This window comes from Anomaloglossus baeobatrachus, chromosome 10 (genome assembly GCF_048569485.1).
Source record: "Anomaloglossus baeobatrachus isolate aAnoBae1 chromosome 10, aAnoBae1.hap1, whole genome shotgun sequence".
NCBI lineage: Eukaryota > Metazoa > Chordata > Amphibia > Anura > Aromobatidae > Anomaloglossus > Anomaloglossus baeobatrachus.
Genome location: NC_134362.1, coordinates 187,061,734 through 187,077,661, shown reverse-complemented (window position 1 = coordinate 187,077,661; position 15,928 = coordinate 187,061,734). Strand labels below are relative to the sequence as shown.

Sequence of the window (15,928 nt, the reverse complement as noted above, 5' to 3'; positions counted from 1 at the left end):
GACCTCAGGTTTATCTCATGAAGTTGTTGCCACAATGAGACAGGCTAGGAAACCAACCTCCGCCAAGATCTACCACAGAACGTGGAAGATATTCTTATCTTGGTGCTCTGCTCAGGGAGTTTCTCCCTGGCCATTTGCATTGCCTATTTTTCTTTCCTTCCTGCAGTCTGGGTTGGAAAAAGGTTTGTCGCTTAGCTCCCTTAAGGGTCAAGTCTCCGCGCTATCCGTATTCTTTCAGAAGCGCCTGGCACGGCTTCCTAAGGTACGCACGTTCCTGCAAGGGGTTTGTCATATCGTTCCTCCTTACAGGAGGCCATTGGATCCCTGGGATCTAAATAAGGTTCTAATTGCTCTCCAGAAGCCGCCTTTCGAGCCTATGAAGCAGGTTTCCCTTTCTCGGCTTTCACAAAAAGTGGCCTTTCTTGTGGCGGTCACGTCTCTTCGAAGAGTGTCCGAGCTGGCGGCGTTATCTTGCAAATCTCCCTTCCTGGTGTTTCACCAAGACAAGGTAGTTCTGCGTCCAATTCCAGAGTTTTCTCCCAAGGTGGTATCTTCCTTTCATCTCAATCAGGATATCACTTTACCATCTTTGTGTCCGCATCCAGTTCACCAATTTGAAAAGGGTTTACATCTGTTGGACCTGGTAAGAGCACTCAGGATCTACATTTCCCGCACGGCGCCTTTGCGCTGTTCGGATGCACTCTTTGTTCTGGTCGCTGGTCAGCATAAAGGGTCGCAAGCTTCCAAATCCACCCTGGCTCGGTGGATCAAGGAACCAATTCTTCACACCTACCGTTCTGCTGGGCTTCCGATTCCATCTGGACTGAAGGCCCATTCTACCAGAGCTGTGGGTGCGTCCTGGGCATTACGGCATCAGGCTACGGCTCAGCAGGTGTGCCAGGCGGCTACCTGGTCGAGTCTGCACACTTTTACCAAGCATTATCAGGTGCATACCTACGCTTCGGCGGATGCCAGCCTAGGTAGACAAGTCCTTCAGGCGGCAGTGGCCCACCTGTAAGAAAGGGCTGCCTGACAGCCCGATCACGAGGTATTCTTTTACCCACCCAGGGACTGCTTTTGGACGTCCCAATTGTCTGGGTCTCCCAATTAGGAGCGAAAAAGAAGAAGGGAATTTTGTTTACTTACCGTAAATTCCTTTTCTTCTAGCTCCAATTGGGAGACCCAGCACCCGCCCTATTTGTTCTTAGGGTTTCGTTTTTCGGGTGCACATGTTGTTCATGTTGTTACTTAAGTTCTCCGATATTGTTTATCGGATTGAATTTATTTTTGAAACTGTTATTGGCTTTCCTCCTTCTTGCTTTGGCACTAAAACTGAGGAACCCGTGCTCCCACGGGAGGGTGTATAGCCAGAAGGGGAGGGGCCTTACACTTTTAAGTGTAGTACTTTGTGCGGCCTCCGGAGGCAGTAGCTATACACCCAATTGTCTGGGTCTCCCAATTGGAGCTAGAAGAAAAGGAATTTACGGTAAGTAAACAAAATTCCCTTCTTCCTAGCATCAATAGACATCAAAGATGCTTATCTCCACGTGCCGATTGCTCCAGAGCACCAGCGTTTTCTACGCTTCGTTATAGGAGACGAACACCTGCAGTTCGTAGCCCTGCCTTTCAGTCTGGCGACAGCCCCAAGAGGCTTCACCAACGTCATGGCAGCAGTAGTAGCAGTCCTGCACTCTCACGGTCACTCCGTGATCCCTTACTTGGACGATCTACTTGTCAAGGCACCCTCTCAAGAGGCATGCCAACACAGCCTGAACGTTGCGCTGGAGACTCTCCAGAGTTTCGGGTGGATCATCAACTTTTCAAAGTCAAATCTCACCCCGACCCAATCGATAACATACCTTGGCATGGAGTTTCATACTCTCTCAGCGAAAGTGATGCTTCCGCTGGACAAACAGCGTTCACTACAGACAGGGGTGCAATCTCTCCTTCAGGGCCAGTCGCACCCCTTGAGACGCCTCATGCACTTCTTAAGGAAGATGGTAGCAGCAATGGAGGCAGTCCCTTTCGCGCAGTTTCATCTGCGTCCACTACAATAGGACATTCTCCGCCAATGGGACGGGAAGTCGACGTCCCTAGACAGGAACGTCTCCCTTTCTCAGGTGGCCAAGGATTCTCTTCGTGGTGGCTTCTTCCCACCTCATTGTCAATAGGAAAGTCTTCCTACCCCCATCTTGGGCGGTGGTCACAACAGACGCAAGTCTATCAGGGTGGGGAGCAGTGTTTCTCCACCACAGGGCTCAAGGTACGTGGACTCGGCAAGAGTCCACCCTTCAAATCAATGTTCTGGAAATCAGAGCAGTGTATCTTGCCCTACAAGCGTTCCGGCAGTGGCTGGAAGGCAAGCAGATCCGAATTCAGTCGGACAACTCCACAGCGGTGGCATACATCAACCACCAAGGAGGGACACGCAGTCGGCAAGCCTTCCACGAAGTCCGGTGGATTCGGACGTGGGTGGAAGGCACGGCATCCACCATATCCGCAGTTCACATCCCGGGCGTAGAAAACTGGGAAGCAGACTTCCTCAGTCGCCAGGGTATGGACGCAGGGGAATGGTCTCTTCACCCGGGCGTGTTTCAGGAAAATTGTCGCCGCTGGGGGATGCCGGACGTCGACCTAATGGCGTCCCGGCACAACAACAAGGTTCCAGCCTTCATGGCACGGTCTCTCGATCTCAGAACTCTGGCGGCGGACGCCTTAGTTCAGGATTGGTCGCAGTTTCAACTCCCTTATGTGTTCCCACCTCTGGCACTGTTGCCCAGAGTGCTACGCAAGATCAGGTCCGACTGCCGCCGCGCCATCCTCGTCGCTCCAGACTGGCCAAGGAGGTCGTGGTACCCCGATCTGTGGCATCTCACGGTAGGACAACCGTGGGCGCTACCAGACCAGCCAGACTGTTGTCTCAAGGGCCGTTTTTCCATCAGAATTCTGCGGCCCTCAACCTGACTGTGTGGCCATTGAGTCCTGGATCCTAGCGTATTCAGGATTATCTCAAGGGGTCATTGCCACCATGAAACAGGCTAGGAAACTATCCTCTGCCAAGATCTACCACAGGACGTGGAAGATATTCTTATCTTGGTGCTCTGCTCAGGGGGTTTCTCCCTGGCCATTTGCCTTGCCTACTTTTCTTTCCTTCCTGCAATCCGGATTGGAAAAAGGTTTGTCGCTCGGCTCCCTCAAGGGACAAGTCTCAGCGCTATCTGTATTTTTTCAGAAGCGCCTAGCACGACTTCCTCAGGTACACACGTTCCTAAAAGGGGTTTGTCATATCGTCCCTCCTTACAAGCGGCCGTTAGAGCCCTGGGATCTCAACAGGGTTCTAATTGCTCTCCAGAAGCCGCCTTTTGAGCCTATGACGGATGTTTCCCTTTCTCGTCTTTCACAGAAAGTGGCCTTTCTAGTAGCGGTCACGTCTCTTCGGAGAGTGTCCGAGCTAGCAGCGCTGTCATGCAAATCTCCCTTCCTGGTGTTTCACCAGGACAAGGTGGTTCTGCGCCCGATTCCGGAGTTTCTCCCTAAGGTGGTATCCTCCTTTCATCTCAATCAGGATATCTCCTTACCTTCTTTGTGTCCTCGTCCAGTTCATCAATGTGAAAAGGATTTGCATTTGTTGGATCTGGTGAGAGCACTCAGAATCTACATTTCCCGCACGGCACCTCTGCGCCGCTCGGATGTACTCTTTGTCCTTGTCGCTGGCCAGCGTAAAGGGTCGCAGGCTTCCAAGTCAACCTTGGCTCGGTGGATCAAGGAACCAATTCTTGAAGCCTACCGTTCTGCAGGGCTTCAGGTTCCCTCAGGGCTGAAGGCCCATTCTACCAGAGCCGTGGGTGCGTCCTGGGCATTACGGCACCAGGCTACGACTCAGCAGGTGTGCCAGGCAGCTACCTGGTCGAGTCTGCACACTTTTACCAAACATTATCAGGTGCATACCTATGCTTCGGCTGACGCCAGCCTAGGTAGACAAGTCCTTCAGGCGGCGATTGCCCACCTGTAGAAAAGGGGCCGTTTTTTACGGCCCTATCATGAGGTATTATTTTACCCACCCAGGGATTGCTTTTGGACATCCCAATTGTCTGGGTCTCCCAATAGAGCGACAAAGAAGAAGGGAATTTTGTTTACTTACCGTAAATTCCTTTTCTTCTAGCTCTAATTGGGAGACCCAGCGCCCGCCCCTGTTTTTTTGTATACACATGTTGTTCAGGTTGAATGGTTTCAGTTCTCCGATATTCCTTCGGATTGAATTTGCTTAAACCAGTTTATTGGCTTTCCTCCTTCTTGCTTTTGCACTAAAACTGAGGAACCCGTGATCCCACGGGGGGTGTATAGGCAGTAGGGGAGGGGCCTTACACTTTTTAGTGTAATTGCTTTGTGTGGCCTCCGGAGGCAGTAGCTATACTACACCCAATTGTCTGGGTCTCCCAATTAGAGCTAGAAGAAAAGGAATTTACGGTAAGTAAACAAAATTCCCTTCTTTCTGTATTTTTCATTTTATAAGACGCAACCAAAATTTCCAAATTTAGAGTAGGAACATAGCAAAAAATAATTTTTAATGTTAATATGAGGGTCCATCTTGCAACCCTAATGCATCTTAATCCCAATGCTCACCAGGGGGTGGAAAAGCTCAGGAAGGTCACAGGAGGCCAGGTAGGCAATGCTGCGGGCTCAGAGGAGGGGGTGTTGACCCTAAGGAGGGTCAACGATTCTGCTTGTTCGGGGATGTAGCGGCGGGCACCATTGAATCCCCCGGATATGGCTTAACAGGGCAACGGTGGTGATGAAAAGTCACAGGAGGCGTCAGGGGTGTTGCAGCAGGTGGGTGGGCTTCAGGGGTGTCACAGGACGGGGTGTCTCTGCAGCAGGTGCATTGATCGGATTGCGAGCTCCATTGAATCGCCCGCAGTTGACGAGATGAGTTTCAAGAAAATAGCCACAGAGGCGGCGCATGTGCAGATAGGACTCTGCGGCCATTTTCTTGAAGTCCATCATATCAGTTTGTGCACGTGTCACCTCCACGGCCATTTTCTTGAAGTTCATCACGTCAACCACGGGCGAGTCAATGGAGTCGGCAGTCAGGTCAATGCACCCGCCACTGAGACACCCTGTCCTTTGACACCACAACTCGCCCGCAGATTAATGGCGCCTGCTGCGAAACCCCCAAGCGCGTCCTGTGAACCCCGCTCCACCAAACCATATCTGTTTTGTAAAATACAATATATATATATATATATATATATATATATATATATATATATATATATATATATATATATATATATATATATATATATATATATATATATATATATATATATAATTATTATTAGATCATCCAAAATGGGGCCAGTCAGGAATATCCTGGATTGGTTCAGTTTGATTAAACATTAAAGGGGTCCCCTGCTCATCTGGTAAGCACTGAGGAGAGCAGCTGGAAGCTTTCTCTCCAGAGAACCCGCCCTGCCCTTATATTACATGGAGTACTTTAATATATTATGCCACGTTTCTCCTTTGGTGGCCACCGAGGAATTGCTGCGGACTACATATATTACTGCTGTTCGCTCAAGGTTGTCCATACTGGAGCACTCCTCTCATATTGTCGCCCTCCGTCTAGCTCTTTGTTTCCTCCTCTTCGTACAGGAGTCGGTCTGTGATTTGCTCTCGCAGTCACGTCCGGATAATCTCAGACAGACAAGTTTCCTTTTTAACGTCTTCCATCGAAGGTTAGAAGCGTTTTCAGGGAGCAGAACGAGCGCCGGGCTGAGGAGACACGGAGACCTTGCCACGTGTACCAGGTAGGTGGAATGAGCAGTTTACCTGCTGAACGTGTCCCCGTGGCGGGTGATGACCCCCGTGGGTCACATACACAGCTCAACGCTCGCAGCGCACCGGATTACTGATGCTTTTAGTCTTTGTACTCAGGATTCTCCTGGGACTTCCACCTACGTTCCTCATCTCCACATCCTCAAAGAGGGGAAAAGCTCATATAGACTGTGAAGACGTCTTCAAATTCATCAACAAGGACTTGGTGAGATAATAATCCACTTCTTTTACCTGCGCTGCACATGTGGGGTTTACCTTCAGTGCATGATATGCCATCTCACCTTCCAGAAGAACACTGGTCAGCGCGGCGGCGCTCTGCCCTACCACATCACCGCGCACTTTTTTAGGGTAAGAGAGTTTATGCATCATGGTCCGGTCAGTAATATATTCTCCTTATTCCTAGAGGTGATGGATAACGCTCTTTTCTGCAGGGTTTGCTCGGAGCCAGTACGAGGAGCGAGGATCCGAGTGACGCCATAAATGCCGCACTCCACGCAGCTCGTGCTCGATGTCCCCTCATCCTGACCTCAGCCGCGGTATGTCTGTGCTAATCCTAATGGATCTTCTTGTGTAATTCCATAATAAAAATATATATATATGTGTGTGTGTGTGTATATATATAATAAATATATATATATATATATATATATATATATATATATATATATATATATTATGCAGTGATTCTGGGGTTGTCTCACCTTCTTAGCTGGGTAAAAAACAAACAAGCAGCTTTGCATTTTACTGTTGGCTAAATATTCCTCCATTCTTTAGACCAGAGAGGATTTTTAGCTCTGTAGCTTATTGCTCGATGTCTAGTTTACAGACTGCAGAGGTGGTCGGTTTCCCAGGTATGGAGCGCACTTGCCAGCATAATGGGAGAGTGATCAGTTCAAACCAGTGCTGCCAATCATCAGGAGCGCACAGCTCCCCCCATCCAACACACTAGAGGCAGAGGAGCTAACAATCATCCGGAATGCAGAGCCCCCCCCATCCGGCCATTGGAGGCAGTAGCGTTGTCAATAATCAGGAGCGCACAGCCCCCCATCCTGCACACTGGAAGCAACAAAGCTGTCATTTAGCAGGAGAGCACAGCCCCCGATCCGGCACATTGGAGGCAGCAGAGCTGACAATCATCAGGAGCGCACAGCCTCCCATCCAGCATACTGGAGGCAGCAGAGCTGACAATCATCAGAAGCGCACAGCCCTGCATCCAGCACACTGGAGGTAGCAGAGCTGTCAATCATCAGGAGCGCACGGTCCCTTCATCCTTTACACTGGAGGCAGCAGAGCTGACAATCTTCAGGAGCGCACAGACCCCCATCCGGCACACTGGAGGCAGCAGAGCGGTCAATAATCAAGAGCGCACAGCCCCCCATCCGGCATACTGGAGGCAGCGGAGCGGTCAATCAGGAGCGCACAGCCCCCCATCTGGCATACTGGAGGCAGCGGAGCGGTCAATAATCAGGAGCGCACAGCCCCCCATCCGGCATACTGGAGACAGCGGAGCGGTCAATAATCAGGAGCGCACAGCCCCCCATCCGGCATACTGGAGGCAGCGGAGCGGTCAATAATCAGGAACGCACAACTCCTGATCCGGCATACTGGAGGCAGCGGAGCGGTCAATAATCAGGAGCGCACAACTCCTGATCCGGCACACTGGAGGCAGCAGAGCTGTCAATCATCTGGAGCACACAGCCCCCCATCCAGCACACTGGAGACTTATTATGAGTGCATAGCCCCCCCCCATCTGGCACACTGGAGGCAGGAAGAAAAGATTAGGAAACCCCTTTAAACAACTCTTTTTCTTTGTCGCTCCATTGGGAGACCCAGACAATTGGGTGTATAGCTTCTGCCTCCGGAGGCCACACAAAGTATTACACTTTAAAAAGTGTAACCCCTCCCCTCTGCCTATACACCCTCCCGTGCATCACGGGCTCCTCAGTTTTATGCTTTGTCATTCTCATATTAGTTATATCGGTTGGAAGAAAAGAGGGCCCCCACGGGGCCCCCGGCATGTTCCCTTCTCACCCCACTACGTTGGCGGTGTTGTTAAGGTTGAGGTACCCATTGCGGGTACAAAGGCCGGAGCCTCATGCCGTCTCCTTCACCATCCCTTAGCGGCTCTGGGAGAAGTGGGATCCTGACCGGTCATCCATTTACTGGGACCGTGCTCCCTCCGCAGCCCCTGTGGGAATCTGCCGGACCGGAGTCTATTCATCCTCAGGGACCGGGCCCTGCAACTCTAAGGTACTCTGTGTCCCCATGGGGACTGTGCAGGGAGCGCCTTCTTCCCGGACGCTGCAGCAGCTGCTGAATTGAGAAGGCCGGCGGACTTCCGCGCCGACCGCGCCTGCTTGTCGGGCGCGGTCTTAAATTTAGTCCCCGGCTTCATCGCGGCCTAGTAGCAAAAATCCCGCCCCCGGGCCTGCCTGTCAGGGGTAAGGGCGGGACTGCCGACCTGACGTCGGATGTGAGGGCCGGAGCATCCTGTATGTTTCCTCCCCCCTCACTGATCACTGTGGGGACCCCAGATTCCCGCACTTTCCTGGCGCCGCCCACGGCTCCACTCCTCCCCTGAGAGCTCCGGCAGCCATTTTTTGGCATTCTGCCGGTGGAGGATTCTCAGGGAAGAGCTCTGCAGCTCCGGGGGACCTAAGGCAGGGAATCTGGAGGACACACACTCCGCTTTTTAGCGGTCGGTAAGCCACACCGGTCACCCGGTGCTGGTCCCCCTAGGGTGCCGGAATAGATACGTATTTATATATATATATTTCTGTTCGGTCGGGCTGTATACCCGTTCCCATATACCCTCAGTGATCACTCTCCTAGGAGACAACAGCATGTCGTCCACAAGGAGCAAAGGTGCTAAGGCACAGGGTTTTTTTGCGGCCTGTACCTCTTGTGGGGCTATGTTACCTGCGGGTTCCACCTACCTTCACTGTGAGCAATGCTCGACCCCTGTTTCGCTTGCTCAGCCGGAGCCTCAGGCACTAGTGGGCCCCTCGGCTCATGTAGACCCCCCTGCTCCCCCTGTCCAGGCTGCAGTGACAGAGTTCGCCTCTTTTGCTGAGAGACTCTCTGAATCACTTTCACAATCCATGGCTCAGTCTATGGACAAATGGTCTGCCAAGCTGCTTGAAGCTTTGCAGTCCAGACCGGTCCTTACACAGGCCCCGGCCCCTGTTGGATCGTCGCCTCCAGGCCCCTCTCGGTCCGCACCGCAGCGCGCTCCCAGGGGGCGGCCCTAGGTCTCACGTGGAGGACTCCTGCCTGGACCACAGTCCTAGACCGGCTAAGCGGGCTCGCTGGGAATCTTCCCCGACTTCTTCACGCTGCTCGGGTTCCCAGCTTGAGGACTCGCTGGAGGACGAGGCGGACGTCGCAGCTCAGGGCTCTGACCCTGACGTCGCCCTCAACCTTGATACACCTGAAGGGGACGCCTTAGTAAATGATCTTATCTTGTCCATCAACCAGGTGTTAGATCTCTCTCCCCCGCCTCCTCCTGTAGAGGAGTCGGCGTCTCAACAGGAGAAACACCAGTTTCGGTTCCCCAAACGTACACTGAGTGCGTTTTTCGATCACTCTAACTTCAGAGATGCTGTCCAGAAGCCCAGAGCGGTTCCGGACAAGCGCTTTACTAAGCGCCTTACTGACACACGTTACCCCTTCCCCTCTGAAGTAGTTAAGGGTTGGGCTCAGTGTCCCAAGGTGGATCCTCCAGTCTCTAGGCTGGCGGCTAGATCTGTGGTATCGGTTGCAGATGGCTCATCGCTAAAGGATGCCACTGACAGGCAGATAGAGCTCCTGGTGAAATCCATCTACGAAACCACGGGCGCGTCTTTTGCCCCGGCCTTTGCAGCAGTGTGGGCACTCCAAGCTATCTCAGCTTGTCTGGCTGAGATTAAATCGGTCACACGTACCTCTGCTCCGCAGGTTGCGTCTTTAACTTCTCAAGCGTCAGCTTTTTCTTCCTACGCCATGAACGCAGTCCTAGACTCTGCTAGCTGTACAGCGGTGGCATCCGCTAACTCTGTGGCAGTCCGCAGGGCCATGTGGCTGCGCGAATGGAAGGCAGACTCGGCCTCCAAGAGGTTCTTAACCAGTTTGCCATTTTCTGGCGACCGCTTGTTTGGCGAACGATTGGATGAGATTATTAAGGAATCCAAGGGAAAGGACTCTTCCTTACCCCAGTCCAAACCTAAGAGACCTCAGCAACGAAAAATACAATCAAGGTTTCGGTCCTTTCGTCCCTCCGCCAAGCCCCAATCCTCTTCGTCCAACAGGCCGGAGAAAGGCCAGAGGAACTCCTATGCGTGGCGGTCCAAGTCACGCCCCCAAAAGGCCGCAGGAGGCACTGCCTCCAAGGCGGCCTCCTCATGACTCTCGGCATCCCCGAGCCGCATCCTCGGTCGGTGGCAGGCTCTCCCGCTTTTGCGACGCCTGGTGGCCACATGTGCAAGACCGATGGGTGAGAGACATTCTGTCTCACGGTTACAGGATAGAGTTCAGCTCTCGTCCTCCGACTCGTTTCTTCAGAACCTCTCCGCCCCCCGCTCGGGCAGACGCACTTTTTCAGGCAGTGGACGCTCTGAAGACAGAAGGAGTTGTGATCCCCGTTCCCCCTCAGGAACGTGGTCGCGGCTTTTACTCCAACTTGTTCGTGGTGCCAAAAAAGGACGGATCATTCCGTCCCGTTCTGGACCTCAAACTACTCAACAGACACGTGAGCACCAGACGGTTTCGGATGGAATCTCTCCGCTCGGTCATCGCCTCGATGTCACAAGGAGACTTCCTAGCATCGATCGACATCAAGGATGCTTATCTCCACGTGCCGATCGCACCCGAACATCAACGCTTCTTGCGTTTCGCCATCGGAGACGAACACCTTCAGTTCGTGGCATTGCCTTTCGGCCTGGCGACAGCCCCACGGGTTTTCACCAAAGTCATGGCATCCGTTGTGGCGGTCCTACACTCTCAGGGCCACTCGGTGATTCCCTACTTAGACGATCTCCTAGTCAGGGCACCTTCTTGGGTGGCGTGTCAACACAGCCTTACCGTCGCTCTGGCGACTCTCCAGCGGTTCGGGTGGATCATCAACTTCCCGAAATCCAAGTTGACACCGACCCAATCACTGACTTACCTCGGGATGGAGTTTCATACACTGTCAGCGGTAGTCAAGCTACCGCTGGACAAACGGCTTTCTCTGCAGGCAGGGGTGCAATCTCTTCTTCGGGGTCAGTCACACCCCTTGAGGCGCCTCATGCACTTCCTGGGGAAGATGGTGGCAGCGATGGAGGCAGTGCCGTTCGCGCAATTCCATCTGCGGCCACTCCAATGGGACATTCTCCGCGAATGGGACAGGAGGTCGACTTCCCTCGACAGGAACGTCTCTCTTTCCCTTGCAACCAAGACGTCTCTTCAGTGGTGGCTTCTTCCCAATTCTCTATCGCAGGGAAAATCCTTCCTGCCCCCAACCTGGGCTGTGGTCACCACGGACGCGAGCCTGTCAGGGTGGGGAGCGGTTTTTCTCCACCACAGGGCTCAGGGAACCTGGACTCCGGTAGAGTCTTCCCTTCAGATCAATGTTCTGGAGATAAGGGCAGTGTATCTAGCCCTATTGGCTTTCCATCGGTGGCTGGAAGGCAGGCAGATCCGTATCCAGTCGGACAACGCCACTGCCGTCGCATACATCAACCACCAAGGCGGCACGCGGAGTCGTCAAGCCTTCCAGGAAGTCCGACGGATTCTGCAGTGGGTGGAAGCCACAGCCTCCACCATCTCCGCAGTTCACATCCCGGGTGTAGAAAACTGGGAAGCAGATTTTCTCAGTCGTCAGGGCATGGACGCGGGGGAATGGTCTCTTCACCCAGACGTGTTTCGAGAGATCTGTTGCCGCTGGGGAACGCCGGACGTCGATCTCATAGCGTCACGGCACAACAACAAAGTCCCGGCATTCATGGCTCGATCTCAAGATCACAGAGCTCTGGCGGCGGACGCGTTAGTTCAGGATTGGTCGCAGTTTCGACTGCCTTATGTGTTTCCTCCTCTGGCGATGCTACCCAGAGTGTTACGCAAGATCAGGTCCGACTGCCGTCGCGCCATTCTCGTCGCTCCAGACTGGCCGAGGCGGTCATGGTACCCGGATCTGTGGCATCTCACGGTGGGTCAACCGTGGGCCCTTCCAGACCGCCCAGACTTGCTGTCACAAGGGCCGTTTTTCCATCTGAATTCTGTGGCCCTCAACCTGACTGTGTGGCCTTGAGTCCTGGCTCCTAGCGTCTTCAGGGTTATCTCAGGATGTCATTGCCACCATGAGACAGGCCAGGAAACCAACGTCCGCCAAGATCTATTACAGGTCTTGGCAAATCTTCTTATCCTGGTGCTCTGATAATGGTTTTACTCCATGGCCGTTTGCCTTACCCACTTTTCTTTCAATCCTTCAATCCGGAATGGACAAGGGTTTGTCACTCGGCTCTCTCAAGGGACAAGTATCGGCGCGCTCCGTATTTTTTCAAAAGCGCCTAGCCAGGCTTCCGCAGGTCCGCACGTTCCTGCAAGGAGTTTGCCACATAGTCCCACCTTACAAGCGGCCGCTGGAACCCTGGGACCTTAACAGGGTGCTAACGGCTCTTCAGAAACCACCTTTCGAGCCGCTGCGGGATGTCTCTTTATCACGTCTTTCGCAGAAGGTGGCCTTCCTGGTGGCAGTTACATCACTCCGGAGAGTGTCTGAGCTTGCAGCGCTGTCATGCAAAGCCCCCTTCCTGGTGTTTCACCAGGATAAGGTGGTGCTGCGTCCGGTCCCGGAATTTCTCCCTAAGGTGGTATCTCCTTTTCATCTCAATCAGGATATCTCCTTACCGTCATTTTGCCCTAATCCAATTCACCAATGTGAAAAGGATTTGCACTCCTTAGATCTGGTGAGAGCACTCCGACACTACGTGTCTCGCACGGCGCCCCTGCGTCGTTCAGATGCGCTCTTTGTCCTTGTCGCTGGCCAGCGTAAGGGTTCGCAGGCTTCCAAGTCAACCTTGGCTCGGTGGATCAAGGAACCGATTCTCGAAGTCTACCGTTCTTCGGGGCTTCCGCTTCCTTCAGGGCTGAAAGCCCATTCTACCAGAGCCGTGGGTGCGTCCTGGGCATTGCGGCACCGGGCTACGGCTCAGCAGGTGTGTCAGGCAGCTACGTGGTCTAGTCTGCACACTTTCACGAAACACTATCAAGTGCATACCTATGCTTCGGCAGATGCCAGCCTAGGTAGGCGAGTCCTTCAGGCGGCAGTTGCCCACCTGTAAGAGGGGGCCGTTTCGGCTCTTTTTATCGAGGTATTCTTTTACCCACCCAGGGACTGCTTTTGGACGTCCCAATTGTCTGGGTCTCCCAATGGAGCGACAAAGAAGGGAATTTTGTTTACTTACCGTAAATTCCTTTTCTTCTAGCTCCTATTGGGAGACCCAGCACCCGCCCCTGTGCCCTTCGGGCTGTTGTTCTTTTGTGTACACATGTTGTTCATGTTGAATTGTTCTTTTGGTTCATGGTTTTCAGTTCTCCGAACATCCTTCGGATTGAATTTACCCTAGACCAATTTATAAGTTTTCTCCTTCCTGCTTTTGCACCAAAACTGAGGAGCCCGTGAGGCACGGGGGGGGTGTATAGGCAGAGGGGAAGGGTTACACTTTTTAAAGTGTAATACTTTGTGTGGCCTCCGGAGGCAGACGCTATACACCCAATTGTCTGGGTCTCCCAATAGGAGCTAGAAGAAAAGGAATTTACGGTAAGTAAACAAAATTCCCTTCATTTCTGAATTTTTTTTTTCTTTTGCCTTTGTTTTTGCTGTAGTGTTGGTGGCCGAGGCTGGGACCTGCCATTGAATGTGAGTGGAGCCGTCTGCACGGAGGGAACCTGCCGAAAGAGATTGAGGTGTTGAGGGAAATACAGAGTGATATGGACAGGTGAGTGACAGCTCATCATCTCTATCACTGGACGTCCCTGCAGCACAGACGCTCATCCTCCTCCTCATCCTCCTCATCATCCTCCTCCTCCTCTTCAGAGCCCTCTCGCTTCGCACGTCTCTGCCCCTCACCGACTCCTCGTGGTTCTCCGCTGCCGTACTGCATTTCACCATGAAGAGGAAACAAATGCGACATGAAGGCGTTTTACAATTACTTAGCAGGAAACATGCTCAGGTGAGATGAACGCAAAATAAAAGGGAGACTCAGCTGCTGCGGCGGTGCTTTAGAATATGAGTCAGTGATGTATCTGCAGCAGTTTCCATTTTTCTTGCAGACGTTGGATTCTTTGCTGTTCTTCTCGCTCCTGGACCTCGTCCCTGTGTTGCTGGAGGTGACGCTCTGCGATGCTTCAATCTATACATATGGTAATGATGAAGTGTATGATGCATTTCTCAAATGTTCCCATAGGAAGGAGAAAGGCGTAAAAAAGAAGCGCTGGAGAATTGTTTGTCTACGATCAATTGTCTGGAAGAAAATGGGGGCAATTGGGTGACGGCCTTTCTGCCCACAAAGGAAAAGCGTGAGTAGAGACAATGACCCTGCGGGATGTCCGAAGTATTACGCCAACATTTTATCACCTGGTTCTCGGTCACCAGATCCAGGACCCCACTACCCGTGATCTCCGCAGGATGAGAGGCTGATATTTTGCCTTTTCTTGCAGATGTGACCCTTCTCCATCAGACGGCCTCGGACGACCTGTGTGACCTGCTTCCTCTGGCTTTCTTCAGGTGCGTTCTCTGACCGGAGGGTACAATCTCCCATATGGCAGACGTCTTAGGTTTCCGCTTCTGGTTACAGTTTGGCTCCTCGTCTTCCCATGGAGAGGACCGTGTTACAGCAGGACTTTGCGTGTATTACGCTGGACATGTACGGCCGATTCCTCCAGCTCTTTGTAGATGGGAATCCGCTCCTGGATCAGGTACTGTAATCCGGCACCATTCATATATCCTGATCAGAATCGATTTTCAGGACCTGGTCTATCGGCCACGTCACTAATCTGCGGTCACCAGACGAGCCTGAGAACCATCTCTTATCTGACGGTGCAGAGTCAATGTGAGGCCGAGAGGCAGGAGGAGGTTCTCAGGATTCCCGGCCAATGCTTCCTGCAAATCAATTCTCACCACCACTAAGAGGTACTTCTCACATAGCGAGATTGCTATAGAGAGCGCTGCTGAGACACGGTTTTTGTGACGCACCAGTGACCTCATTAGCGATCTCGCTGTGTGTGACACTAAGCAGCGATCTGGCCCCTGCTGTGAGATCGCTGCTCGTTACACACAGTGCTGGTTCGTTTTTTGGACGTTGCTCTCCCGCTGTGAAGCAAACATCGCTGTGTGTGACAGCGAGAGAGCAACAACTGAATGTGCAGTGAGCCGGTGTCTGGCAGCCTGCGGTAAGCTGTAACCAAGGTAAATATCGGGTAACCAAGCGAAGCCCTTTCTTGGTTACCTAATATTTACCTTGGTTACTAGCGTCCGCCGCTCTCAGGCTGCCAGTGCCGACTCCCTGCACAAGTAGCCGGAGTACACATCGGGTAAATAAGAACAGCGGTTTGCTTATTAACCCGATGTGTACTCTGGCTAGGAGTGCAGGGAGCCAACACTAAGCGGTGTGCGCTGGTAACCAAGGTAAATATCGGGTAACCAAGCACTTAGTTACCCGATATTTACCTTAGTTATCAAGCGCAGCATCGCTTCCACGCGTCGCTGGGGGCTGGTCACTGGTCGCTGGTTAGATCTGCCTGATTGATAGCTCACCAGCGATCCTGACCAGGTGAGATCGCCGGTGGGATCGCTGGAGCGTCGCTAAAGTGTGACGGTACCCTAAAGCCGTTCCATCTCCTCAGGTGGATACCAACGAGGTTTTCAGCCATGGCCGCCAGTTCTTGCTAAACTGTATACAGAAGAGCCCTCCACCCGGAACTGCGTTCAGAGGCCGCCTTCCCCAGGTATGTTGCCTCCAACGTACTGAATGTAATGTCATATCGCCACCCTGTCTGGAGCTCCTCATGGACCCCTGGTACCAAGTCTGTACCCCTCCTCCATGGCACAGTAAAGGGTGGTTCAGAAATGCAGGAG

General features: G+C 52.6%; 1 protein-coding gene across 1 annotated transcript in view; it reads left to right on the top strand.

The window, feature by feature from the left end:
• Nucleotides 1–15,928, top strand: part of FANCA (FA complementation group A) — an 80,578-nt gene that overhangs the window by 57,297 nt on the left and 7,353 nt on the right. Inside the window, exons 26-36 of the mRNA XM_075325974.1 lie at nt 5,653–5,807; nt 5,935–6,040; nt 6,124–6,183; nt 6,267–6,371; nt 13,678–13,790; nt 13,889–14,024; nt 14,125–14,181; nt 14,259–14,370; nt 14,512–14,578; nt 14,649–14,769; nt 15,697–15,798. Of these exons, the coding sequence (XP_075182089.1) occupies nt 5,653–5,807; nt 5,935–6,040; nt 6,124–6,183; nt 6,267–6,371; nt 13,678–13,790; nt 13,889–14,024; nt 14,125–14,181; nt 14,259–14,370; nt 14,512–14,578; nt 14,649–14,769; nt 15,697–15,798 (1,134 nt within the window). The remainder of the gene's footprint in view (nt 1–5,652; nt 5,808–5,934; nt 6,041–6,123; nt 6,184–6,266; nt 6,372–13,677; nt 13,791–13,888; nt 14,025–14,124; nt 14,182–14,258; nt 14,371–14,511; nt 14,579–14,648; nt 14,770–15,696; nt 15,799–15,928) is intronic.